The sequence below is a fragment of the Tenrec ecaudatus genome, chromosome 7 (genome assembly GCF_050624435.1).
Source record: "Tenrec ecaudatus isolate mTenEca1 chromosome 7, mTenEca1.hap1, whole genome shotgun sequence".
Taxonomy (NCBI): Eukaryota; Metazoa; Chordata; class Mammalia; order Afrosoricida; family Tenrecidae; genus Tenrec; species Tenrec ecaudatus.
Window position 1 is genome coordinate 94062716 of NC_134536.1, and position 26320 is coordinate 94089035.

The 26320-nt window shown below is 39.7% G+C and overlaps 1 protein-coding gene across 2 annotated transcripts in view; it reads right to left on the bottom strand.

Annotated features, from left to right (window-relative positions):
* Window positions 1-26320, bottom strand: part of BCKDHB (branched chain keto acid dehydrogenase E1 subunit beta) — a 268641-nt gene that overhangs the window by 158581 nt on the left and 83740 nt on the right. For both annotated transcript variants that reach the window (XM_075554842.1, XM_075554844.1), the window contains exons 7-8: window positions 23303-23400; window positions 20465-20575 (exon numbers count right to left, since the gene is read on the bottom strand). In XM_075554842.1, the coding sequence (XP_075410957.1) occupies window positions 20465-20575; window positions 23303-23400 (209 nt within the window). The remainder of the gene's footprint in view (window positions 1-20464; window positions 20576-23302; window positions 23401-26320) is intronic.

The following is a 26320-nucleotide window of genomic DNA, read 5'->3' on the forward strand; positions in this document are numbered from 1 at the left end:
CTCACTGCCTTTGAGGTGATGCTGACTCAGCACCCCATAGGCCAGGATGGAATTGCCCTTGGGAGTTTTCGAGACTGTAACTCTTCACAGGAGTAGAGAGCCTGTCTTCCTCCAGAGGAGCAGCCAGTGCTTTCAAACTGCTGGCCTTGCAATGAACAGACCAATGCGCCACCACCACACCACCCGGGTTCCAAAAGCCCACACAGAATGTCTTTCCAGAAAGTTCTATGAAGGCCTGTGTCCCTAACGCTGTCACCAGAGAGAGCTGCTTTTGTATTGCACACACCCTGACATTGTGTTGGCTGAGTCCCCGGGATTCTGGGGGTGCAACCACACTCATTAAACAGATATAATCGGGGGACATCATCTTTCCAGAACTGGCCCATCAGACGCTCCAGGCAAAGAAGCTAGCTTCTGATAAAATCATTCAAATGGACTGCAGAGCTGGCTTTACACAATGAGTGCCGATGTCCAAACCTACTGCCTTTAAGTCAATTCGGACTCAGAGCAACTTGTAAAGACTTACAGCCTCATAAACCCATGGGCATAGTTCTACCCTGTCCTAGGGCCGCTAGGAGTTGGCACTGACTTGACGGCAGTGAGTCTGGAGTTTCTTTTGGGAGTCATCTATTTTGTCTTCCACTGTGCGCGCTTCCTTCATTATATTTGGAAGTCCATGCAGGCTATAAATCCTTATGGGACTAGAGAGCTTCATCTTTCTCCAGCAGAGTGGAGGTTTCAAACTGCTGACCCTGCAGTTAGCAGCCCAACTTGTAACTCACTTTGACTCATCCAGATTTCCCAGCCATCCATCCATTCATCCATGTGAACAAATCTACATAACTTTTCCCATATGGGGCAGACCTACTGAGAAAACACACTTACAGGGAAACTGTAAGTCAGTTTTTAGAATATGAAACTATTGCAAATAATCAATAATCTGAAGAGATAAACATATTTAGAGAACAAATACTGTGGGAGAAACCAGTAATAATCTATACAACAGGATTTTAAAAAGAAAACTAATTACTATGCCCAGCACAAGTAAAGAAGACACGATTAAAAACAAGAAAGAACAACTACACACACAAACAGCAAAAAGGAACTGATTCTGAGGGTGTGGGAATGAGTGCTGAAATTTAAATATTCAAAGTAAAAATTAATAGATAAAATAGAGGGAATGTCCATAATATTACAAAAAGAATAGAACAAATGTGTCATCGTACAAAACAAAGTTCAAAATTAATCAACCAATATTTTATTTCTATGCATACTGAGGGGGTGTGGGGTGGCACAAAAGGTTAAGGGTTAGTCTACTCAACAGAAGGCTGGCAGCGCGAACTCACCTGAAGACAGGCCTAGCCATCTGCTTCCGCAAGGCGACAGCCTTCAAAAGCCTTTGGAGTCCGACCCTGCACACCTGGGGTGGCCATGAGTCACTCGCTGGCCACTGAGAACAGGAACACTGGCACACCCACCGATGGGCATGTGTGTGCACATACACGTATATGGTGGATTTCTCACTCCTGAATAACGCAAAACTCGTGAGCACATTCGCCACATCTGGACGATGCTCCTAATTGTGAATCCCACGTTCCCAAAACTGCTGTTGTTACGTGCCATCGAGTCAGTTCTGATGCACAGCGGGGAGGCACCGCTGGGTCCTGTGCCGTCCGCACAATTGTTCCCATGTCTGAGCCCATTGATTCAGCCACTGGATCAACCCTCTTGAGGGCCTGCCTCTTTTTCATTTCCCCTCCTCTTTACCAGGCATGATGTCCCAAAGTGGAATACGGGGGAGGAGGATGGTCTCCCAGATGCATGGCCGCTCAGAAGATGCGATCTAAGCGCTGCCAATCAAAAGCTAGGCAGCAGAGAGCTGCGTGACCAATGAACTCAGCAAAGAGGGCTCCGCTTGTCTGACACAAACATGAAACGGACTTTTGAATCAGACAAGGCAGCAACTGACCTGCCACGTTGGCACAACAATGCAGCCTTTCACAGTACATTGGTTTGGTTTTGCTTTGTTAATTTATTATTAGTTGGGAGCTAATACATACATCGTATCATACCGCAGTTCAATCACATCAAGCAGTATTGTACAATTGCTATCACAATCAGTTTCCACACATTCTTTTTCTTCCTGGACTCCCTGACATCGTCTCACTTTAAACGACCCTCACCACCAGCACAGTACCCCCTTCTCACCGCCCCACCGCACCCCCACGCCTGCCCTCCGCCCAAACCCGTATTTTACTTGCTGTTCCTATAGGCTCAGCAATCCTGGGTATATTGGTTTTTGCTTCTACGAAATGTATTAAAAGGCAAATATAACTGCCAAGCTGGCTCAAGCCTACCTACACTCGATATTTCTTGCCTCCGTCTGCCCAGTGCCGTTAAAAACTGGAGCTTTCTTTTTTAGCACTATGCTGGCCCCTTGGCTCAGTCAGGCCATTTGCTCCCAGTTACGAATGTTTGCACGGTTCTCCCCAATTTGTATGCCTCTTGTCCCTAATTCCATCAGTAGACTCAACTACAAAGTTATATAATTTTAAGTGGTCTGCTCAAGATACTTTTCCCATAAGTGCCATTATTTTTAGTAATCATTTATAGAGAAGTCAAAATTTCAGAAATGTACATATTTCATAATAGCAGAAACACCCGTACATTGTTGAGAGACATAAAAACAGTCATCAGAAGAATAAAATACAAGAATGGTTTAAAATAGGAATTATGGCTAGATGTCAACATGAATAACTGCCCCCTTTGTCATGAAGCCAAAACTGGCTACCATTATTAAACATTTGCACCACATTTTGACGGCACTTCTAATTATTAATCTTACTTTCCCAAAATTGCTGTTGTTGTCATTTGCCATTGAGTCAGTTCTGATCGACAGCAACCCTGTGCACAACAGCGAGAGACACTGCTGGGTCTGGTACCATCCTCACGATTGTTCCGCCTGGGTCAACCCATCTGGAGGGCTTTCCTCTACAAAAGAGTCCTGATCAAAAGGTGGAAAATGCAGAACAAAATTTCAAATTCTAAAAGTATCCAGACTGTCTGGAGCCAAAGAGTCTGGATGAACCCTCAAAATGTTAGCCCTTTTAGACCTTAAACTTTAAGTTAAAATATTCCCTGAAGTCATCTTAAAACCAAAGAACAGTTTCACTTAACTAGTAAAGTGCCTGCCTTGAGCACTGGGCTCTTAGAAAATCTAAGTCTCTGGACTCAAATTGACAACAGCAACAAAGAATATTACATAGAGATGGGAGGGAACAGTTGAAAGCAGCAACTCAGAAAACAGGTGAGAATAATTGCATAAATGAGAGGCCCGTAATCAATGCCACTGAAGTGCGCACATAGAAATTGTGGAGTTGGCATATGCTCAGCTGTGCATATTCTCAACAACAAAAATAACATTCCGCCCTCCCCCGCCCCCGGCCCCCAATGGCTGGATTTAGAGAGAGCCTATAAACTGAGAGGGAAGATGCTGCTGTGTGCTTGGTGGTCAGGTGGACATATGACTTTTCATAGTTTCAAAGTCTTCTGTTCTCACTTTGGGGGGAAAGTGGCAATAAGAACAAAGGAAAAACTAAAGTAAAGATCCCATTGACATTATCAGCAAGTGGTCATAAAATATTTTTCAAAGATTACCGAGGAAAGTGGAATAACTGCCCAAGAAACTATATCAACATATTTAATGACATAAAAGAAAATGCAAACAAGTGGAGAGACAAAGTTCTTGAAAGAAAATGAAAACAAACAGAAAAAGAAAAAAATGTGTGACTAAAAGGACATGCACTTGAAGACTTACTATTCATGACTGATAAAGTGGCTCGAAGTAGTGGGAAAATTGGCCGGGTAAATGGTGTTTTTCCAAATGTAAATTTTTAAAGCCATAGTATAAAACAGCTGATAATTTTCCACTTACAGTATCACAGGCACTGCGAAACCTAGGTGTATAATATAAACTACAAGAAAATCTTACTGATTATAGCATAAATGCTGTAATCTTATCAATGCAAGTGCCATTTTATGAGGAAAAGCACGCAAAATTGCCATTAAAGAAGAGAAAACCAACAAATGTAGATTCTTATATTATACCTAAAATGTTAAGCTAAGAACACAATGTATCTATGATTCTTTCTTCACCAAGAAATGAGGTAACGGATTTTTTTTTCTTTTCACTGGTACTTACAACAGCAAAAGCAGATAATTTAAGCAAAATAGAAATCGTGAGTGAAATTCAAATAATTTAAGTGTACAGGACACATGAAATAGGGTTAGAAATAGAAAATTACAATTAATCTTGTTTTCTACAGTTTTGTGTAGCAGGGGGAAAACAATGCAAAGTGAAAGAAATATGTTCCTGTAATTTACAGGGTACATGCCATCTTTAAGACGCTTGGTTCAAGAATTTGGCTTCTAACCAAAAGGTCAGCATTGAAAGCCATCAGTCACTCCATAGGACACGGATGTGCCAGTACATTTCTATAGAGATTTATCGCTCTGGCAATTCTAGGGGCAGTTCTTACACAGTCACTGGAGGAGGAAGCAAATCAATGGCACTGTTTATGAATGTTACTTTAAAAAGGTGTTTGAAAAGCAGGCAAGCGTGGAAAAAAATCCTAAAATGCCGTAAAATACGCTGCAAACTAAAATTCAGAAGCTTTTCATCAGCAAAACCTGAGTAATAATTTTTCAAGCATGAAATAAGTTAATTGTAAAATACACACTGTTGCATGAGGCACTGCTGTATTACAAAATATCAGACTTAAGAATTTAAGACCAAGGCTAAAATGACAGCTCGGACACTTATTAGCTGGGTAACTTAGAAACATTTCTTAGATTCATTTTCCTTTCCTCTAAAAGGTGAGTAAAAATTCTTAACATATAAGACAAATGAAAACATTCAGTCAAAACACCTACAAAGTCCAACAGTAAATCCTGGCACAAAACAGGAATGAAAACTACTATTCCTCCCAATAAATACATTTCTGCTCTCAATATCTTTATATGCAAATCACATCACAAACCACAGTTGTTTAATCACATCTTTTAAAAAGAAAGAAACATTTACAATTTCTGCTCAGCCTCTGCTCGAGAAGGTGAGTGCTTTAATCCAACAGTAAAGGCTCCCATATCCAGCAAGTGAGGTTGAGCCCAGCTCTGTCTCTTACTAGTCAGGTGGCCTGGAATAATTTCTAACTCTGCCTTCTCCTGACCCGTTTCTCACTGATAAAATAATAAGACTCACGTCTGAGCTTAAGAGCGATTGTGAATTTTAAAGGAGCGGTGTGGAAAACAAATAATTCAAACATTTTTATTTACCAGTAGGCAAGCATTAAGGAGCCCTGGTGGCATGATGTTTACTAATTGGGCTGCTAACCACAAGGTCAGTGGTTCAAAACTACTATTTGCTCCATTGGAGAAAGATGGGGCTCTCTGCCCCCAAGAAGCATTACAACCTTGGGAACCCACAGGGGCAGTTCTTCCCTGTCTCGTAGAGTCACTGTGGTCAGCATCCACTGGATGGCAGTGAGCTGATCTGAGCCGGGCACTAAGCAATGCCCTATAATGTAAAATAGATTAAATAACAGTAGATTAGGTAAGAGCCTATAGTCATTATTTTTTCATCGTATTTAAAGTGTAAGTACTAGAAATAATAGGCCAGGTGGCAAGAATGATGCTCTCAATGTATTTCCACCTACTAAAAAAAAATCATATGGCACATATTATTTTTTAATTTAGCAAATATACCGAGCACTTACTATAAACTAGACAGTCTTTAAGATTCTGAGGATACTGAAATATTCAAATTATTCCCTGACCTCATGTAGCTTAAAGAAATTGACTAAAAGGCTAAAAGAACTAAGCCCCACCCTGCTATCAAGTCAGTGCAGAGTAGCACTGCCCTGTTGGGTTTGGGAGGCTGTAAACCTTTAGAGAAGCAGACATCCTCATCTTTCTCCTGGAGAGCAACTGATGGGAATGGCTGACCTTGCAGACGAATGCTGAAATGAATGCACTTCCCAAAGCCTAGAACGCAGCGATTCACAACCTGCGGGTCACAACCCCTTTGGGGGTCCAATGACTCTTTCACAGGGGTTGCCTGATTCATAACAGTTGCAAAATAACAGTATGAAGTAGCACCGAAAATAATTTTATCGTTGGGGGTCACCACAACATGAGGAACTCTATTAAAGGGTCACGGCATTAGGAAGGTTCAGAAACCACTGCCTTAAAGGGATATAAGTAGAGGCAAAGTTAATAGCCACACCCCATCTATAGCCTCTGAGAGCCTAAACCTGTTCAGTTGGTGCAATGGACTCATTGTGGTCATGGCAAAGAAACCCTATTAAGAAAGATACCTTAGCCAAAGTGGAATCAAGTCTCAAATTGTCAGTCTTCCGCTTTTGAAGCAGAACAAAAATTATTCTCATCAGATAGTTGACATTATCCTACCTGTTTTCTACCACCAAAATCATCCCACCCTAAAAATGAGGCATATTTCCTTATACTTACAAAAATAAAATTGTTAAAAAACTTAAATTTAGCTGTGATAAAATTAAATCTAAAATAGCTTTGAATCATTTCTTAAATATGGTTATGCATTAGAAGTTAATTATGTTCATAAAAGAGACACACTCAATTTTTATACTCAAAAACAACTTAAAATAATTTTTCCTTGCAGCCTAACATCAGAAAAATATAAACGACTCCCATTGATTGAATAGAACTTGTTCAATCAATGATAATTTTAAAACCAAATGTCCTAGTCCTATAAAGAGACATATAATTCTACACTGGTAATATTCTTGGATTACATGTTTTTACTAAAGGTGTATTTAGTGAATGAGAGGGAGAACAGAAAGAGTTCTAGTTTGTTGTGATCTGTCCAATAGATCACCGGTATTCTGATAAATTAAACATTTGGGTCTCATTATAATACATGCTCTAAAATAAAGGTAGAATCATGCTACTTACTCAGAATTATAACATAAAATGAGTTTAACTTACAATGTCAAGAAACTGGCTCCAAATACAGTGATATTAAGGATGAAACTTGGCTTAAGAGAGGCCTCTAGTGGCTACCTGTAGTTAGTAGCTCCTTGTCCCACCCCCAACCCCTGCTTGCTCTTCTTTCTCTCTCCCACGTAAATGAAAAATCCAATGTAAAATATCTACTGCTAAATGACTAATTATTCAAATATAAGACCAAGAGTCAACTTTATACTGAGTCACCTAAACTGTGAGAATAAAAACCTCAGTCAACATTACTGAGAAGATTCTGACTCATAACAGCCCTATAGAAACAGAGCAGAACCTCCCTTTGGGTTTCAGAGACTGTACATCTTTATGAGACCAGAATGCTTCATCTTTCTTGAGCACAGTGATTGGTGGTTTCAAACTGCTGACTTTGTAGGTTAACAACCCATCAGATAACCTACTGCTCTACCAGGACTCCTTCTGAAGATAAATACATATATGTGTGTGTGTGTAAGTATAAATATTTAGGACTTCATCATTATGGATTCTCTAATGGAAACCTGTTTAACTTCCCTACAAAACTAATTTAGAATCAGTATAAAGTACAGATCATAAACATTACCTTAGAAGTGTTAGTAATTTTAATAAAAATAAAATCTATGATAGTTAAATAATTTGGGAGAAGGGGTTTTAAAAGCTAAAAAAATTAGAATGAAAGTCATAAAATTATAGCCCATAGGTTTTTGATGGGCTTCAAAAGAGATTTCTAAACATACTTTGTACCATTCACAAGACTCAGGTACAAAGTACAGACCACGAAAACTGAATTATTTTTCTGTGTCACATGGATATCCTTGAAACCATATCGTGCACCTGTAATCTTCCTATTAGAAGTTAAATTATAACCACACACACAGAAAAATAATATCTATTCAAGTCCTAGCCCTGTACCTGTGTATGTGGTCCTCCTTGGAAACAGAGTTTATTTGATATATCAGTGAGGTCATACCAAATCACTTTGAATAATAAAAAAACTGAAGAAATACAGCGGTACACACAGGAGGTGAGACACCATATGAAGACATACATTCACGCACACAGCTGTACCTGCAGGCCCAGAAATACCAGCAATTGCTGGCAGCAACCAAAAGCTGAAATAGGGCAAAAAGGATCTTCCCCTAGAGCCACAATATGAATTGAACTTCCAACCTCTTAAAATGTGAGAAAATAATAGTTTTGCTCTTTAAAGACAACCACTATGGTATTTCTTGTTATGGCAACCATAAGTAACTCTGACCAAACAAAATCTATCCATGGCTGTCAAGTCAATCCCAACTCATAGAAAGCCTATGGGACTGAGCAGAATTGCTCCTGAGAGTGCCCAAGGCTATAAATCTTTACAGAAGCAAGCTGTCCCATCTTTGAAGAAGTGGATTCGAAATGCACCCTTTCCGTTGGTAAATCAATGCTTAATAATTCATTAAAGCACCAGGGATTCTTCCAGAACTATGGCATTACCCTTAAAATATTCGAAGAGTAGACATGTACCAAGGAACAAGCATGCATGCATTGGGCACATGGTCATTTATTGCTACACAATTCAAGCTTGAGATTAACAGAGAGAGGAAGGGGATTGGAAAAGAGGAGTGGGGAAAATAGAGACGATCCTTTCTGTGCATTCCATAAATTGGGTAAAATCTAAAGCACAACAAGAGCAACAACTAAAAGCACTTGACAAGCAGTTTAGGAAAGGTAAGAAATTATTTCAAGAGAAGGGGAGGGGAAATCGAAGTATGAGACAGTATCTTGTACCCTCGTGTGTTTGAATAGAGAGAAATACTTATTATCAGAAATAGTAGAAAACGGCCATGAAAGTCATACAGGTAATAAAGTGAACCCCAAGGCCAGCGTAGGGACATAAAGGTTCGGACCCACCCTGATCTCCAGCGGTAGATTGCACACCAGACAGCCGACGGGAAGAAGCAGAGGAAATAAAAGTCGGGTCACTTGGAGCCTATGCCCATCTAGGCAACACTACGACAGGGAAATGTTTTTTTAACTTACAAAAGCTTAAAAAGCATTAAAAGGGGGTCGCCAACGCCCCGCAGGCTCTCTGGATCGGAGAGAGGGTAGCCTCTGAAGGAAGCCCCTCGGTCCGCCAGCATGCGCCCTTCTTCCGCTGTGAAGAATCTGTGTAAATGTTTTGTACAGAGCCCTGTCTGAAATAAACAGCTATACACAATTTTAAAAAAGTATTAAAAGTTAAAAGTCAAACTTATTAAAGAGATAAACAACCAAACATCAATAAATGGAAAATTTTAAACATGATACAAAAATCTAACATCACTTGGACTGAGTTATCTAGAAGAGATGTATTATGTATATGTATAAAGGACGTATTAGAAATAGATTTGGGAGGAAAGCAATAACAAAAGATGTCTTTAAAAGTTTCCAAGTTGCTACACAAAATGAATATCAACTTGACAACAACTATGAACAATCTATTCAGAAAGCAGTTATTATGCATGCAGAAACTAGTGTTGTATGTTTTATTCCATATATTCTCAACAAAGTAAAATTATAAAAATTTTCCTTTTCAACCATTAAAAAAGGCAATACCCATAAGAATGCCTTTCTCAAAGAACAGAGAGCTGAGATTTTCTGTAGAGTTCATTGCACATTGCCTTTCAAAATAAATTCTTACAGGCTTTCAAATTAACATTTTCTATATATCATGATAAAATGGACCTCCTAAGAAAAAACACAACACAGGTCAAATAATGTCTTGATTTTGAATAAATTAATACTTCATTCATAAAGCAATATTCTGTTACTTCATAAACTTTTATAATAAGGACTAGTAGTAAGAAAAAGCACCACATTCAAAACAGTTCAATGGTACAATAATTGTCAGAGGACATTGTCAATCTTTCTCTTGTTGATATTTATGGTAATTATTCAATAAGTTTCACTGAACATCAAACTTACTCTGGGCACTATTTAAGGTCCTGAGAATTAAGCAGTGAATCAGTAACAAAATTTCCGGCCATCATGGAGCTTCCTTCCCTTCTGATAGGGAAAGAAAGATCAACAATCTAAATAACAAAGTTACATAACACTCATCACGCTAACCATGGAGAAAACAAACAAAATGTGAAAGAGTATTGGGTGTGGGGGAGGGCGTTGGGTTTCAAAATAAACTGCGAAGGAAAGATCTTAACAAGAAAATTATGTGAGAGCAACGGCCTAACAGCGTGAGAAGGACCATAGGGACATCCAGAAGACACCATTTCTGGGAGAATGCAGGGGCCAGGGGGATGTGGAGTGTAGTCAGACCAGGTAAATCCATGCAGGCCCTGGAAAGGAATTACTTTTCCATAAATGTAATGGAAAACCAATGAAGACTTTTCAGAACAGCCATGATCTGACTGTAAAACATCTATTCTGCCAATGGCAAGAAAAGGCCAGGGGCAGAGACAGTAGTTAGGAAGCTACAGCCAAAAGCTAATTGGTTTGGCCCAGAATCAAGAGTATCAGAATAAAGGTGGTGGTGAGATTCTGGCTTTATTATATAGATAAAGCCCAGAAAGATCTGCTGGGGAGTGAATTCAGGGAGGCAGGGCATGAAAGAAAGACAGCATGTGTACATTGGTGTCTTGTTGTTGCTGTTAAGTGTGTTAGTGGATTCAGACTCATACCAGCCCCGGGTATCCCGAGAAGAAGCCCGCTCCCCGGGTTTCAAGGAGTAGATGACAAGGCCTGCCTCTCCAGACACCCCGGGGTGGGTGCAAGCTGCCAACCCCCTTACTCCATCATGAACACAACTGGGTCTCCTATTAAAGTGTAAAGGTGTCAAAATAAGAGTCAGCTATATTGTCTTCTCTATCTACATAGGGAAATCATTCGTTCCTCATCTTTTTTTTTTCCTTGTTCTTTCATTTGCAGTGATTGTGTCTAAGTTAAATGAAGATAGGATTCTGGCAGCTTGAAGCATTTTTTCAGAGCTTGTCAAAGTCACATTCTTATTGGACCATAGGCACCTTCGCTGAATTTCTACTGATTTGAAGAAATCCTTTCTTTCACATTTGACAGCACATCCATGGATAACAGGATTGTGTGCATCAACCGTTCTGTTAGTATCACTGCGTACTTTTAACTCATTTTGAAGGTGGGCTGTATCTCAGCAGGAAAGTCCATTAAAGCCGCACACTTAACCACTGTTCCTGCTCCTGGGAAGGCCTGGTAGCAAAGAGCTGGAATTAGGAGCTCCTGCTGTACATCAGCATGACAGCTGAGCTGGGTTATTAGGGGAAGGAACAAAGGGTGTGGGCAGCATGCAATGGCAACAGAAACTGCTCCCGGCTAACGCACACCACGGCTCTTCCTGGTCTATAAAAACGCTCACTACCTGCTAAAGTAAAGGAAACGAATCAAAGGTAGGAAAGTGCTTCTTTTAGTTTGTTTGTTTTTATTTGGGTTTTTGTTTTTTTTGAGATTCTGGTTGAATTATAACACATATACATAAAAATTCATATAAGTAGTCAATTCTAATGATTTTTAAAACAGAGCTTACATAACCAGAGCCCAGAAAAGAAATTGTTACAACCCAAGTCTACCTGTGTCCCTCACATTCCTTTCCAATTATTAACTGTCTTAGCAGCAATTACTGATCAGACACAATAGCTTTTTAATTTTCATCTATTTTTACATCTTATTTAAACGGGTGCATACAGTACAAATTCATGTGAGCCCGTCATCCTTAGAGCGTGTCATGTTTGTGAGCTGAGTACACACCGCTCCAGTAAAGACTTCATTCCCACGCCCTCATCCACCTGACACCGCCGGAAGAACTAGCTGCTGCCTGGCTCTCACAAATGGTTCTTAGAAGCAGAGTCAGCAGATGGGCCCGCGGAAAACGAGAGAAACCTGGACTCCAACTCATTCTGGTAGCTCAATTTTCAACCAAATAATGGACAGGCCTACAAACTAACCAAAGCGCTAGAAAGAGAAATGCTCCTTAGTGAATCATCCACTCGACAGCCGAAGGGCAGCATTTTCCCAAACAGTTCCACAGGCAGCACGGGTTCGGAAAGCAGTGAGTCTCGAAAGGAGAAGCACAGGAAGAGGAAGGAGGACTGCTTCACTGTGGCTCAAAACAAAATGTGCATAAATTGTGGAAGGGAAAATGGATTTGCTCTGTAAACCTTCCCTCAATTCACAATAAAATGTTAAAATAAATGAGAGAGAGCTCCCAGCTTTGTTCTTTTTCAAGATTCCAAAACCTAAACTCCCTGCCCCATTCCAGTCGATTCCAACTCATTTTCAAGATTATCTTGATTATTCTTGGCCTTATGACCCATTAGCAGAACATATGCTTACATGTCTGAGTATCTTTGCATTAATTTTCCAGAGACCTTGGTAAATCTACTTCACTCGTTTAAGTTGCCTGTAGATTACCCTGCAAGTTCCTTTTATACAAGCCATGTTGTCCATAAATAGCGGCAAGTTCACTCCTTCCTCTCAGGCTTGTCTTTATGTATAGGTATCCTTACATACTGCCTCTCATACCTCAAGAAAAGTGGTGAAAACTTTGCTATTATAATTTCTGCTGCAGGATTTTTATAGCTACTACTTATCATATTAAGATAATCCCCTTACATTCTTAGGTTGCTAATACATGCTATTCATTTTAACAAATTCCTTTCTGGACCTGAGGGAATGGGGCCTTCAAAAAGGTTTGTGGGAAAACTCCATTATCTTCCAATGACATTTTTCCACAAACTTTTTGAAGCCCCTTGGTATAATTTAACTAACCACAGGATTGTTGCCCTATTTTCTAACAAGGTGAAGAAGCACCGATTTGTCTGTGAATGTTTGTGGATCTCAGACAACGGCTGTAATAAACCTTCACTTGGTCTTTTGACCTATTGTTGGATTTGATTGTTAATCTATTAATTATTTTGCATTCCTGAATATAACATTAATGTCTAATATTGTTCTCACTTGGACTTTCCTTGGAAGATTTAGTATGAAAATTATGTTGGCCTCATAAAAGTTTGAGGATTTTTCTTATTTCCACCCCCTGCAAGAATTTGTGTAAACTCTTGCTTAAAGAAATTTTAAAGGAGTGTTTTTAAAGAATTCACCAGCAAAATGAGGGACTGGGGTTTGCTTTGTATGAAAGTTAATAAAAATGGACTTGATTTCTTTAATAGATATTTTACAGAAGCTAAAGTATGATTGGAATGGCAGGTACAAGACAAAGTCTGTGCTAAAATGGGCAAAAACCCCTGGTTTCTCCTACTTCCATCTGCAGCATATGTCTTAGAAAAATACTAAAGGAGAGGTTAGACCTGGGTCTGAGTCTCGGTTTGGCCCCTTAGAATGAATGTGATCTGGAGCAAGCCACCTCCCTCTGAGATCCATATCCGTTCTCTGCAAAATGGGGAAAATCTACCTCAGCGAATGTTTGAGAATGCAGTGAAACACAACCCAGATGTAGAATTCTGCCAGATTGTCTAGGTCTTCCACTAATTTTTAATAAGTTATATTTTTCTAAACTTTTATGTTTTGCCCAAATATCATTTGTGTGTATAAAGCCATTCATAACAGTATATTATCTTTCTATTGTACATACATACACTCTGACATGGTGTCCCTTATTTCATACCTGACATTTGTAGTCTTTGTTTACTATGTTACTTCACAAGTCTTGTCAAGAGTTTATCAATCATTTCAATTTGTTTAAAGCTCCATTTTTTTTCTATTCCATTTTTTCACTGATTTCAAGTCTGTTTTATTTCCTTTCTTATACTTTCCCTAAGTTTTATTTTCTATCTAGAGATGGAAGCTTAGTTGTCTACTGTCTCACCAGTGGTGTGTTTGTATTTTCCCTTCTTTTGATTTAATCAAGTATTTTTAGCAACTGAAAATACCATGAATTGCCAAAAGAACAAAGAGATCTCTTTTAGAAGTACAGCCAAAATGCTCCTTAGAGGCAACATGGGTGAGACTTCATCTCACATACTTTGGACATATTGTCAGGAGAAAACAGTCAGTCCCTGGAAAGGGACATCATGCTTGGAGGGGCAGCAAAAAAGGTAAAGGCCCTCAATGAGATGGATTGACACAATGACTGCAACACAGTCTCAAACATTAAAACATCTGTGAGGATGGCAGAGGACCAACCGGTCAGTTTCACTCGGTTGTACACAGCGGTGGTGTGAATCAGAACAGATTGGATGGAACCCAACGACAGTTTCCTTAATCATCTGTTGGACATATATTCTTTCACTAAAACATCCATGCTAATTCTACATATTACAGCATCCACCCCTGACTTACTATAAGCTAATAAATATTTGTACTAAATAAAAATCCTAAAACCAACGAATATTGCTACTCCATATATGCTCCTATCTTTTATATTGTCATATATTTTGTTATAGATATGCAAATATAGACATATATAAAATTTCAGTTTCACAGAGTTCACAGAGCATACAATTAATGCTTTGTACAATCAATATTAAGTTCTGTAAATCATATATTCTTGTGTTCTTACACATCTATTCCTCTAATTGACTCTCATTGCCAACATTTTGCATTTATGTCAACTTTGAAGGAATCTCCAACTTGCACCTCTGATAGTCTGGGTCCCACACAGGTCCCCAATAAGACGGAGAGCACCCATTGCAGTCCACGCTGAACAACACACTGGGGCTCTGTGACAACGAAGCCCAACCTTCTCCCATTCTTCTGGACTTTTTGGTCCAGCCACAGAAGGTTTGTGTTGATGGCCAAACAACATGAGATTACGGGCAAGGCAATATCAAATGAGGACCCAAAGGTACAGGAGGGCTCACTGGGAGAGGCATGAAGTGAGAGTGGAGCCAGGTTTGTTGGAAAATGAATGGGCAGGCAAGGCAGAGACCCCACCCAGGGAAGAGAGCAGGAGGTAGCAGGTAAAGGAGAAGGGGGGTCTCTGTACAAGGCAGGTGATGGAAAATAGGCAGCACCTGACAACGACCACCACCAACAGGCCCAAACTCTATAGGTTTTGCAGTGATACAAAAGGTAGGTGGGGAAAGGGACTCGCCATGTCATGCTCATCCCAAGATGCACTGGGAGTACACAACAGACAATACGTTACTTAAGGGGCACACCAGATCTAAAGACAGAGGATGGCACCCAGCTTTTGAACATTGTGACATCGGATAACAACAACCTAGTCTTTAGAGCTTAACCATGTGAGTAAGTGATGGGAGGCATGTCCACATTTCATTTTCCTTCTGCCCAGGGAGTTGGCATGTAATGTTTCTTTTAAGGAAATCTCGCTGGTGATAAATTCTCTTGCTTTCTTTTTGTTGCAACTAGGTTATTCCATCTTAATTTTCAAATGATGTTTCCAAGAGGTCTAGGGTTCTATGTTGGCATCTTTGGCTCCACTATCAATTGGATTTCAATTCTGCAGTAAATGTGGCTGTCGGTCTTATTTTTCTTCACAAAATACTGTGTTTTTATGTGTTGCTACTTTTAGCTTTCCTCTTCTTATTTCAGTTCTCATAAACAAGTGTCTTTTTTCTGTGATGGTTTTTCACAGTTTTGTGGGTGTTTTGTTGAAGTTGTTGTTTCTGAGAGGGGTGATTTTCCTGTTTAAACTTCCCCTCAACCACTGCCTCGTGTTTCTTAATTCAAGAAACTTGATGTGCTTTATACAGAAATAAGCTCCTTTCAGGCACATTATATAATACCATCGGTCATTAATTGAACATTTAATGAATTAACAATATATTAAATAGAAATACAGATTAACAATGATCCCACAAGAGACTCAGAGGAACCCAACAACCTTATATTTCCCCTAGAAGCAACATGGTTAATTCAATGGGGACTTTATAGAGCATAACTACTGGAAACAGCAGGAAATCAATTGAGTCTCTGTGTGTGCATGTGTGCGTTCATCTACTTTTATGGTGATTCTGTACTCTTTAACCTCTTTTCTTTTGGCTTCTATGTTTCTACACATTATAATAATGGTTGTTTTAAATTTTTACCTGCTTTCTTCAATATCTAGAATGACCAGTGTTTGCTTTTATTCTCAGTTATTCATTAAATAATCCTGTCTCTCCATATACTTAATGATTTTCTGTTTAATTCCAATTTATAAAGGCTCCAGAAGATGGGAGGATTTACTATAAATCCTTCTGAGTAGATAGAACAGAGGGTAAAATACATCAACCCAAAGAGGGAAAGAGACTATGTTGTGGGTTTGGGAAGACCTGACCTATTAACCTCTAATCATCAGACATGTCTCTACAAGTTTCAGTTGACATTGTCATTGGATCTTTGCTCAATTGAAAACATCACAGGTCCTTTGTCTTTTCATCACTGAGAAATAATTTGACTTTTTCATATGACTCAAGTTCAGGAGTTCAAAACTACCATCCACTCCACAGAAAAAAGACCGAGCTTTCTACCCTATGCTGAGTTACAGTCTCGGAAACTCAGCAGGGCAGTTCTACTTAGTCTGTATGAGCTGACATCGACTCAATGACAGTGAGTGTGGTTTGGGGTTAGTACAAAGCTTTGGAAGTTAGAACATGTATGAGAAGGGACACTGACTGTTTAAGCCCCTCAAGGCTTCGATTTTGCCACTATAGGCCAAAAAAACATGGATTCTCTAATGCTGGGCTCCCAGCTTCTAGTTCAGAGCAAATCAGCACATAACCCCAATTAAAAGCCGGCTGCCGATTATCACTGTCAATTTAACACTCCTCTTAGGGCTTTTAACGCTCACCTATGTTGTTCTAAGGCTGTTTTTTCCATGTGGTCATGATAGAACTCTGTTTTCTAACCACAACCAAATAGGAAAAACTTTATTCTGCTTTTCTGATGATCACAGCTTAGCTCTTTAAAATGTCATGTTCGGAACTGAGGGGAGAAACTAGCTGTGATTTTTAGGCCTACTCAAGTCTCCAACTTTGTCACTCCAACCCGGGACAAAATTTAAATGTTCTGCTGCTTTCTTTGTTCCCAAGAAACTTTTCAGTTTTATAACTTCCAAACACTGCTTCCAGACTTAAAAAAGCAAGAATTTGAGCTATATTTTTAAAATATTAAACTCAGATTACATTAACCAACTCAATTCTAAATGCACTCTGTTGTGTTCAGCATGCTATTGTGTATTAAATCACTTTTCCTGTAATAGGTTTTCTTTGACTATGCATGCCAAAAGATGCACACTGTGTTGATTTTAATATGTAATGAATCAAGTTGCGTGATCTAATTCTGTCATAATATAAAAACAAGTGATAAAACCCAGCACTAACTAAAGATATGAGAAACACAAATTTCTATTTCGTACAGAATTAAGAAACATGAAAGAGTACAGGGTGCTCCAGTTAAACAAAGAAGACCTTATTTTTATTAGGAATGTTTGGCTAGAGGAACCTCATCTCTAAAAACATGTCTTCCCTAAAATCAATCTGTCTCTAAAACCAGGTCTACATTCAACAGTAAAGTTAAATGGACAATTATTTCTCTTTGGCAACATGAAAGAAGGAAGATGTTCCAGGAACGGCAGTAAAAAGAGTAACAAATACACAGGCTGCCTTTCACTGTCACAACCAGGAGGGCATCGACGGGAAAGTGACATGATGCAGGCATCCCTCCCCAAACTGAAATAATGACACCCCGACAAGCCAGGTTTATGCTGCACTTTCTCTTCCCGTGGAGGTCTCCACCCTCCTCTTTCATCTTCCTCAGGAAGAAAGAGCCCTAGGGAAACTGGGTCTCAATGCCGGGATCATACAAAATGGAACCAGTAAATTTAGTGAAAGAGAACTTCATATAAAAAAGTTGATAAAGAAACATGCATATATAGACAGATAAATGGATAGGGATATAAATAAATCAACGCATCCCTTCTTCCGCCTCTCATTTCTTTGTCTTTAGTCCCCAATTTGCCATGGCATTGCTTTTATCTTTACTGCAAGCTGTTACACCCCCTTCTAGACATGAAAGATATATAAATAAATAAACTTCTAAAAGGCCTTGCCTGATCATCTATTATTAAGCCCCACCTTCTCATCACAAAACACCATACCTCAACGCAGCGGGACTGTTCACACTATAAACCTTGGGATAAGTGAGCGATGGGAATTGCAAACAAGAAGCCAGCTCCAGTATCAACAGTATCAATTCCACTTTCACCCTAAAGAGGAATACACGGATTGCACTGTTTGGATGCAAACCAGGGGCTGACTTGATTTGAGAATGTCAGCAAAAAGCACGCATGCTTTTTCATGCACATACAACCAAACTCAATCTAAAAAGCTACTTTTAATTGTGGTACGTACTGCTATAAGGGCTGAGAATATATTTGAAACAATTTGCAATTATGTCAAGTATTTAGACCAGTGGTTCTCAACCTTCCTAATGCTGTGACCCTTTAATACAGTTCCTCATGTTGTGGTGACCCTCCAACCCTCAAATTATTTTCGTTGTTACTTCACAACTGTAATTTTGCTACTGTGATGAATTGGGCGACGCTTGTGAAAGGGTCCTCCGACCCCCCAGAGGGGTCGCAACCCACGGGTTGAGAACCGCTGATTTAGACAGTATGGAGGGAGCCTATGGAAACATTTACTTGAACAAATCATAGACCTTACACTAAATTACAAAGCAATCCTCACTTAAAAACTTCATGCTACACTTTTATGACAGTGATATCTGTAGAATATTTCAATAACTCACCTAAGAAAGAGCGCCAAAAGCTAATGAGAATGTCAAAACTCCTAAATAAAATAAATGTAAACTCTCCCAGCTCTTTGGATTCATTTGGTTTAGCAGCAAATGAAGAAAAAAGTCTACTATATATAACTGTTACCAAACTCTGTTAGGCACAACTGCTACACAAACGAAGAGCTTACCTTTCTTTACACAAATACAGAAGTAGAGGCCCTTTAACTTACCAAGACATTAACACAAGGAACCTTCAAAAAGTTCAAGGAAAACAGAATTAAAAGATAATGGATTATTTTCTTTAAACTTCTTAAAAACCCTTTCATACAATAGATTACTGTTGTCAACACAAAATAAGAACTAAATTACATTCTTGAGATGATACTAAGTGAATCTTTTCCATAATAAGAACAAAATCAATCTAATCAGGGCAGAGATCAAAAGATTTCTTAAACAGAAAACTGTAAATCAGTAACCAGAATCACACAACATGTTGCAAGTTGCAATCCACCATATTAAGGTGATACAAAGAGAAGGGTGTGGTTGTTTGTGTTCTGTTTGTTTTAATAATTCATCACCATCTATTGGAGGGAAGGCAGATGAAAATTTCACCAACTGATTTACCTGACTAAATTAAACTTAGCTTCTCAGACCATAATCAAAAAGAAGTTCAGACCACAGGTGATTTCAAGATCCCTGACATGCTTCATTCTTTGCTCCACTCCATTATTTACACAAGCCACCCTGCGCGGGCTGCATGGAGGACAGTTTGGTGTACTGCAAACAGAGAGAACTATGGGAGACAGGAGGAACCCGCAAGTGATGCATTTCCTGAGAACTAAGCTGATTATCCAGCAGATCTTCTTTTCACACTGCCCATGTAAAATTTTAGGTAAGTTAAAAATTGTTCACAAAGCTTACATTCAAAAGAATTCTTGGCAAATATCCAACACATTTGGCCCGTGCTATGGGGGAAGTGACATTCTACCAATCACAGACGAGCAGTTATACAGGTAGGCCCGACTGAGGACACACTCAAGTGTGACGAACCACACTGACAACTCTCTGGTTTTGCTCTTTGACATATCATCATAATGTGTACTGCATACAGTGCTGCGGTGCATCGTTTTCTGATATGGCTTAAATGCATACAGTCTCAGCTGGTGATTCACAGATGGTCAATGCTATGATTTACTTCAAACCCCTGGAGTAGAGCAGAGGAAAGAAGTGCTGAAGAAGAGGGCAGAGAAAGGTTGTCGGAAAGTTTGGCAATGAAGGGATCAGCTGGAGTTTGTTTCTAACCTAAAGCAGGAGCTTCGGTCGCTTGGTTGCATTGCTGAAGTCGATGGGGAGACGGGGAAGCAGTTAGAGGTCACCATGAAATCATACAGATAACTAACTGTCACTGCTTATCTCAACACACAGGCCACCTCATTCCCAGCAGTAAACCAGAACTTCCACAAGCGGCTTTATGATCGCAATTGACAGAATGAAATTTTATCATTTGTGTATTTTTAATGTATGTATTAAACTATAGCTGTAAATGTATATGTAGCATTACCAACACTAAAGAGAAATAAAGATTCAATGTATAAAGATACTGATAGTAAAAAGCACCAAGAGCAAATTTAAAAAATAAAAGATACCCTTGGTTTACACCAGAGCAAACAAAGCCATCAGGACGGCCTCCAATCTTAAATCGGAGACCGCCGGCCTGTAATCATACCTTGCAAATTGTATCCACATCCCAAGGTATAATAGTCCTCAGATCGATTATTTCACAAGACACTCCAAGCTTTTCCTGTGCCATGGAAGCGACTTCTCTGATCACATGAACCTGCAACAAGGGAAATAAATATGCAAAGAATGACTATATGGGCTCAGGCCTGGGAAACTAGTAAAATGTCTGACGTCTTTCATACAGACAATGTTTAAAGTTAGAAGAATTAATCTATAGAGAATTGATAAATTGGTTTTGACAGGTTAAATCTAATAATCTGCTAAAATATTCAACTGCAGAGGTCTATAAGGAAGTTGAAAATATAGTCTTAGAGCAGGAGAGAGGACAGTACTACAAACAGCAATTCTTTAGGATAAACAGTCACAGGAGCAGATGAGATTTCTAAACAAAGCTGGTAGACAGAGCAGGGCAGCAACCATGGAACCCCGCATAGTACTGAAGGTGAGGGAAAAGGAGAGAAAGAGACGCTGATGGAAAAGGAAAGAAAATAGTTAAAGAAAAAGAAAATCAAGAAACTATATCGTCCAAAACCTAAATAAGAAAGGGCTTCTAAAAAGGAGTGTGGTAGTTACATAATCTGGTGTCAATATGAGAGGATTGAGAGTAAAGGGGTGGAGTCTAGTCTGTCAATCGGATTATAGTCAATGAAACCTCTGTGTGGGCATGGCCTTCCCCTGAGAATTCTAGGAATTCCTCCTCGGAGGCGGAGACAGTCTCTCTCTCTCTCTCTCTCTCTCTCTCTCTCTCTCTCTCTCTCTCTCTCTCGGCGAGACCATGGCACTATGCTGATAGACCCCAAATTCTGTGAACTGGAGAAGAACTGGGAACTGATTACAATAACACTGGATTTATAAGACTTTCCACACACTGTCCTGTGACTTTCCTGCATTTGGAATCATTGCATGTGTTTTGTGAGTCTGAAGAGCACTTTATAGATTAGTATTGGACATATGGGCTACTATCAGACTTATGGACTTGATCTGAACTGGGCTGGGATGTTTTCTCAATATCCAACTGCTCTTGCATATAAAGCTCTTTCTTATACACCTATGAGTGTCTATGGATTTGTTTCTCTAGTCTACTAACACAAGGAGGTAGTGAGTGTCACATCGATATGGAATAAAAAATATCTAATAGAAGTTTAAGGATGTCTGCAGAAAATGTTCTAATAAATTAGTGAGAACAGACTCAAGGTACAAAAATATAAGGAAGTTATAGAATCAAACAGAGGCAATTAAATCCTGTTGTGTGAATTAAGTGATGAAAGAAAGGGAAACTAGAATTTAAGGAAAATGTAGGATAGAGAGAAGATACCTTAGAGTGAGTGAAGAGACAACATTCATTCCTCTTTTTTAAAAAAAAGCATGGAAGAGGAAGATCTAAGATGCAGGAGAGCGGGGCGAGTTGAGAGATAGCAGTGCTGAAAAAGGTAAAATAGAATGTAATTCAAAACGTATTTAAAGAGGTTATTTATAAATACCAGCTGCCCCTTCTTCAATGGTAAAAGAGAGATAAAAGAGGATTGGGCACAGAAGTGATCGGTGTAAAGGGAAAGCAAGTTAGGAGAGTTAGTACCTAATACATTCTAATGTCCTTATTTTTTAAAACAAGGAAACAAAGTCACATGCTAAGGAAGATAGGAATGTGGGTTAAAAAGTGGACTTCAAGAGACTAGAAGGGGGTTGCCATAACCGCCTTGACTCAATGTCACTGAAACATGACTTGTCAGTCATCAGTCATCGCACTGGAGTTTAGAAGCGTGAGAACAATGCTATACAGACTGTTCTCCAGGTCAAAAATGAACTGGAAACGAGAACAGGGGCTGTGGTATTGTAAATTAGCATCTTTGCCAAAGGTAAGCAAATACTTCCTTTGCATAGAAAAAGCCCACTATTTCCTGAAAGAAAAAAGAGAGAGGAGAGAGGTGGAAGTGTCAGTAATTGTGGCCAAAGAGGAAGGGTCCTGTGCTTAACAGTTCGGAGGCAGATCATGAGACACAGGCCCGGGAAAACTGATTACTGGGAAAGTTCAGTAGAGAAAGGTTTGCTGCTAGCACCCTGGAACAATCCACAGAGCTAGCAAGGTGAGAGATGGCGGGAGCTAAGTTTGAAGAGCAGCAATAAGAAAGCAATCAGAGGTGTAGAAGTGATCAGGTAACAGGCATCAGAAAACTCAAAACAAACAAACATATTGTTGAGAAGCAGGAAGGGGGTGGAGCAGGAGGCAGAGACCCAAAACCCATCTGTAGATCATGGGACTGAAGCATGTGCACTGGTACAGATAAGAGCTCACAACATGTGGAATCCAGGTCAGATAAACCCCTCCAGAATAGAAATGGGAGTAGTGATACCAGGAGGGTGGGGAAAAGGTGGGGAGAGGAAGAGAAGAAGGGAGGAACTGATAGCAATGATCGGCACATAACCACACACACTCCAGGGGTAGGAACCAAAGACACCATGGGGAAGGGAGACAGCGGTTGATGTATGGATTATTATAAGAGCTGTAAGAGCCCCCAATAAAATGATCTTAAAAAAAGAATCAAGGCTATGCGATAAGTGCTTCAAAAGGGTTTATAAAACATTTCTGTAAACCCTCAACATATTTTTGATGGTTTCACCATGTCTGTTATTAAAATAACTGGAAAAGATCCTTCTTTTAAGTCAGGAAACAGCACCAGATAGAGATGCTGCAGCAAATCCAAACAGGCTGAATGTGAGATATCAACACAACTCCACTTTTAAGTCTTCATAGTATCACAGATGAAAATAAGAACTTCCAAACGTGAGTGGGATATTAACAGCAGGAGCAAATGTCACTACTAACCTGCGTTCCCCAGGCAACAAGAGTAACATCACTCCCTTCCTGGATGACTTCTGCCTGGGAAAGTGGGATGTTGTATGGCTCCACAGGGACCTGTTCCACTGAAGACATGACACGAAGACATGCAAGAGGTCAGTTTGCGCTCCTGTGCCGCTGGTGCATAACAAAGCATTAAGCACTCCATTTGGCAAAGCTGTCTCTTCTTTATTGTTCCCCCAAACTCCCCAGGTTGTTTATAGCAGACACAGTATTCATTACATTACTTTATAGCATAACTACAAGAGTGAAAAACAGCAACATACATTTACAAAATACAGAAGCTACCCTGGAACAGAAAAAAATTGTAAAAACTAAAAAAAATCTTAATAATGTATCAATATTGTTTTAATTCTTATCACAAATATCCCATACAAAGATGGTAAGTTGTTAAGCATAGGTAAAATATGATACAAAGTATATGGGAACCCTCTTTACTTTCCACAATTTTTCTACAAACCTAAAACTGCTCTAAATATTATAATACATAATTTTAATTCAAACTCTCAGACAAGTTTTCTAACACAAAGTAAATTTTTAACAGGAAGAGGCATGGAAAAGGCGCATATGTAGTAGGGGGGCCATTTTTGTGTCAGTACACTTTATTTTTGTACCTCGTATCTATATAAACACTTCTATCAACCATAGAAACCGACAAATCTTCATTATCAAATATAAATACTGTGTTCAAAGAATTAAAAGTGAATCAGCTCCCCAAAGTTAAATGAAAGAATAAAAAATTGTATCCTAGAGACAACAACTTCATGATTTCTGAGCAATCAAGTACAAAAAAATTAAGACCAAGTTTTTAAAACAATTGAAAAGGAAGCTGGTGAAAATGGACAGCAATACTAGGAAGCCTTGAATATTTACGTGAGGAGCATAGCGACGTAAGAACTGGGAAACTGTTCTCTTTTGTTTCTCTTCCCCAAAATTCTTTGATTATTATTATCATTGTTACATGCAGTTGTTCACATTCAAATAACACAGATGAGCGAAATAAAAAAGTACCAGGTTCCTCTGTTCCCAAGGCTGCCCTGCCGACACCAATGCCCAGAAGGACTACGAAGGCTAACAATGTCCAGGTGTGTGCAGCGGACAGTTGTCATTCTTTCTGGTATCCAAGCTTCCAAATACTCTTTCTTCCAACGTTTGGTAAATTACCCAACTTCTGAATCAGTCCTTCATCCACTACAGAAATAAATCGCACGTGTTCACGTTCTCAGCCTCTCAGCTCAATCCTGAAACTTGCGCTCTGCCCGCACAGGCACATGGAGTGGAAGCTGACGTTGTAAACAGCAGCTACCCGGAACCCACTCTGGCGTGCTAGGAAGAGAACCCAACCCCACTGCCTGCCATCGAGGCAGCTCCAATGCACAGCAAGTCTACACAGACAGGGACAGGCCCAACCTCCAGGGCAATGCTCTCACTCGTGCTCACTTACAGCAGCTGAGGCATCAATTGGGAAGCAATTACACAGTGAGATTGGGGGTACTACTTCTAGGTATCTGGTCTCTAAGCCTGTTTATCAGGCACAACAGTGACCAGTGAGCTATAGTTTATCCTCAATAAATCTCTTCTGCTTGAAGGACATTGGGCCTCCACTCAAGTACTCCCTCAATGCAAGAATACTTTTTTCTATTATATTTGCCTTCTATGATGCTCACCTTCCCAACACAATCGCTTTAGACAAAGCCGGTGAATAAGCAAATGTGGTGAAGAAAGCTGATGGTGTCCAGCTACCAAGGTATAATGTCTGGGACCTTAAAGGCATTAAAGGTAAACAAGCGGCCATCTAGCTCAGAAGCAACAAAGCCCACATGGAAGAAGCACACCAGCCTGTGTGATCATGAGGTGCCGACGGGATCAATTATCAGGCATCAAAGAACAAAAATTCATATCATTGTGTGCTCACCTCCATGATACGATCGCTGAAGACAAATGGGTGCAAAAGCAAATGTGACTAAGAAAGCTGATGGTGCCTGGCCATCAAAAGATATAGCATCTGGGGTCTTAAGGCTTGAAGGTAAACAAGCGGCCATCTAGCTCAGAAGCAGCAAAGCCCACATGGAAGAAGCACACCAGCCTGTGCGATCACAAGGTGTCAAAGGGATCAGGTATCAGACATCATCAGAACAAACAAAAATCTTACCATAGTGAATGAGGTGGGTAGTGCACAGTGGAGACCCAAAGTTCATATGTAGGCCACTGGAGATCCCCTTACAGAAGGGTTTTGGGGAGGAGACGAGCCGGTCAGGGTGTGATGTAGAAACAATTAAAACTACAACTTTCCTCTAGTTCCTAAATGCTTCCTCCCTCACCACTATCATGATCTGAATTCTACCTTGCAAAACTGGCTAGGCCAAAGGATGTACACTGTGTACAGATAGGAACTGGAAACACAAGTAATCCAGGGCAGATGATCCCTTCAGGACCATTGGTGTGAGTGGCGATAATGGGAACATGGAGGGTAGGTCGTAAGGGGAAACCAATGACAAGGATCTACATGTGACCTCCTCCCTGGGGGATGGACAACAGAAAAGTGAGTGAAGGGAGATGTCAGACAGAGCAAGATAAGACACAATAATAATTTATAAGTTAACAAGGGTTCATGAAGGGGGTGGGAGCAGGGAGGGAGGGGAAAAATGAGGAGCTGATGCCAGGGGCTTAAGTGGAGAGCAAATGTTTTGAGAATGATGAGGGCAACAAATATACAAATGTGCTTTACACAATTGATGTATATATACATGGTGATAAAGAGTTGTATGAGCCCCTAATAAAGCAATTAAATAAACAAATCTCTTCTGCTTACACTGGCCAGAGTTTAAAACTAAAATCCTAACTGATTCCATTTCTTTTCAGGTATTTATAGTATGCAAGTATATGTATACAAAGACAAGATGTAAATCTTAAAAAAACAAAACGAGATCACATTGTACATACACACTGTTTAAAATCGTTCCTATAACCTATTTTTTCACTTGG